Consider the following 2,726-nt stretch of genomic DNA (forward strand, 5'->3'; position numbering starts at 1 on the left):
GAGACCACGGAGCACCTCCGGGCCTGCACGATGTCTCCCGCGCCCAGCGCGTTCCCAATCCGGACACTGGCGGCCACGCTGAAGCCCGTGGGTATCTGTAAGGAGAAGGGGACAGTGAGCGCAGGGACCAGCTCTGCCCCCGCTCCTGAGCCTGCTCAGCACCTTCCAGGGAAGAGGGACTAGGCAAAGTGAGCTTCACGCCTCCTTGGTAGAACTTGGTCCTAAAGCTATAAGAAGGGTAGTTTGTGTCTCCCTGGGAGCCGCCCGGCTAACATGGGACCTGGGACCCTGGGCTGTGATCCCTGTCACAGCCTGGCTTTCTGCAGAGTCCAGCCTGGGCACTGGGAGGGCTGACCGTCACTTTCGCCCTTGGGTGTGGAAGGACGGATGCCAGGAGCCCAAATAGGTCTGTTCTGAAAGACCCTCAAGGGGGCACGTTTAGAAAACGGAATCCTAAAAGGGTGACCCCTCCCCCTGCAAATGTTGGATCAAAAGAACTTACGAAAACGGAAAGACCCAGCCCAAGCCAGTAGCAGAGGTGGTGCCAAAGGAGACAGAGGAAAGAGGTGTGGACTGTGGTTAGGAACAGGGATTCTGAAGCCAGACTGCCCGGGTGCAGATCCCAGTCCAGGCACCTCTGAGCTGTGTGACCTGGCAGGTTACCTGCCCTCACTAGACCTCAGCTACCTGTGAAAGAGACCTCATAAGAGGACCTGCACATTAGGGTTATGTCGGGAGTAAATGAGTCCATGCATGCTAACTACTTAGATCAGTGCCTCAAACATAGCAGTTATTCAGGGAAAAGTAGCCATTACTATCTATATACTAGAGGCCTGGTGCACAGATTCGTGCACCCGTGGGGTCCCTCGGCGTGGCCTACAGGGATTGGGCCGAAACTGACAGTCCAACATCCCCCGAGGGCTGTAGTAGTGTGCGAAGTAGCAGGCGGCCAGGGAGGAGCCCGAGCCCGGCCAGGTGCCGCTCCCGCTCATCCCAGCCCCGCTGAGCCTGCCGCCGCTCGGTAGGCTCACTGGCTTCCGCTGCGGTTTCCGTGCCCATCCTAGGGCAATACAGTGCATCCGTGACTGAGAAGCAGCTGCGGACTTGTGCCCAGTCAGTCCCGACGCTGGTCCCGATGGGGGAGGGGCACACAGGGGGAGTGTCTGTGGGAGAGGCTCCCATTGGTCAGCTGAGCAGTGCTTCTGCTTGGGAGCAGCTCCTGTGTTGAGCCTCTGCCCCCTGGTGGTCAGTGTGCATCATAGTGACTGGTTGAACAGTCGAATGGTCTCTATGACACAAACTGACCACCAGGGGGCAGACGCTCAGTACACAGGCATGGAAACATGGAACAGTTTGATGAATCTCATAGGGAAGGAGGAGGAGGAAGGACGGGAAGAGATTAACCAAAGATCTTATATGCATACTAGAGGCCTGGTGCACAGATTAATGCACCGGTGGGGTCCCTCGGCTTGGCCTGCAGGGCTCAGGCTGAAACCAACTCTCCGACATTCCCTGAGGGGTCCCAGATTGCAAGGGGGCACAGGCCAGGCCGAGGGACCCCACCGGTGCACGTGTTATCTATAAATTTATCATGTGAGAAATTAAGTATTAATTAAGGCAAAATATTTATCACTCATTTAAACAAGGATTTTGCCTTAGGATCAGGATCGCTAAAGGAAGGGCTACAGAAACGGACAGAGCGAGGTAGATAAAAGAAATGGGAGACCAGCCCTAGTGGGAGCAAACACAGGGGTCTCCCAACAAATTCTTTATCATCACAATGCAAAGAGTGTGACTTGATGGCGGGAAACCGGGCAGACAGTGCTGTCACCAAGCAGCCAGTTAATACCACCAATGGCACAAATCTGGTGATGGCTACGTGCACCAGAGGTTACCTTGGCTAAGAACCTCAGTTCTTGAGTTTGGCTGGGAAAGAATTCAGAGTCAAGGAACTCAAATTGTAAGGGAAAGCTTATTTAGAAAGTCACAGGGGTAGATGAAGTGAACCGTGGGAGAAGTGAGTCAGCTGGGCAGTGCGGGCTCAGGAAACAAGCTACAGAGGCACAAGAAGGGCCCTTAGAGCTTAGGAGAGAGAGAGAGAGAGAGAGAGAGAGAGAGAGAAAAGAAAGGACAGCCGAATAAGAAAGGGAAGGGTGCCCTGACCAGTTTGGCTCAGTGGCTAGCAGCCGTGGGCAAACTACGGCCCGTTTGAAATGAATAAAACTAAAAAAAAAAAGACCGTACCTTTTTATGTAATGATGTTTACTTTGAATTTATATTAGTTCACACACACACTCCATCCATGCTTTTGTTCCGGCCCTCCGGTCCAGTTTAAGAACCCATTGTGGCCCTCGAGTCAAAAAGTTTGCCCACTGCTAGAGTGTCAGCCTGTGGACTGAAGAGTCCCAGGTTCCATTCCGGTCAAGGGCATGTACCTTGGTGTGGGCACATCCCCAGTAGGGAGTGTGAGGGAGTCAGCTGATCGATGTTTCCCTCTCATGGATGTTTCTAACTCTCTATCCCTCTCCCTTCCTCTCTGTAAAAAATCAATAAAATATATAAAAGAAAAGAAAGGGAAAGGGAACACGCTTGCCCTCAAGGCATTCATGTTGTGACAACTATTTGGCAAGTCTGGCAATCAAGTGACATCTTTCAGACATGGACCATGTTGGGGGATGGAAGCCCAGGAGTGGATACATCAGTAAGACCTCTCCCCACCCCCACCC

The 2,726-nt window shown here is 53.1% G+C and overlaps 1 protein-coding gene across 1 annotated transcript in view; it reads right to left on the minus strand.

Annotated features, from left to right (window-relative positions):
- The window catches only part of LOC102775327 (multidrug and toxin extrusion protein 1), a 35,745-nt gene that overhangs the window by 12,836 nt on the left and 20,183 nt on the right, over positions 1–2,726 (minus strand). Inside the window, exon 11 of the mRNA XM_015558352.1 lies at positions 6–95. Within this exon, the coding sequence (XP_015413838.1) occupies positions 6–95 (90 nt within the window). The remainder of the gene's footprint in view (positions 1–5; positions 96–2,726) is intronic.

This window comes from Myotis davidii, unplaced genomic scaffold (assembly GCF_000327345.1).
Source record: "Myotis davidii unplaced genomic scaffold, ASM32734v1 scaffold129, whole genome shotgun sequence".
Classification (NCBI taxonomy): Eukaryota; Metazoa; Chordata; class Mammalia; order Chiroptera; family Vespertilionidae; genus Myotis; species Myotis davidii.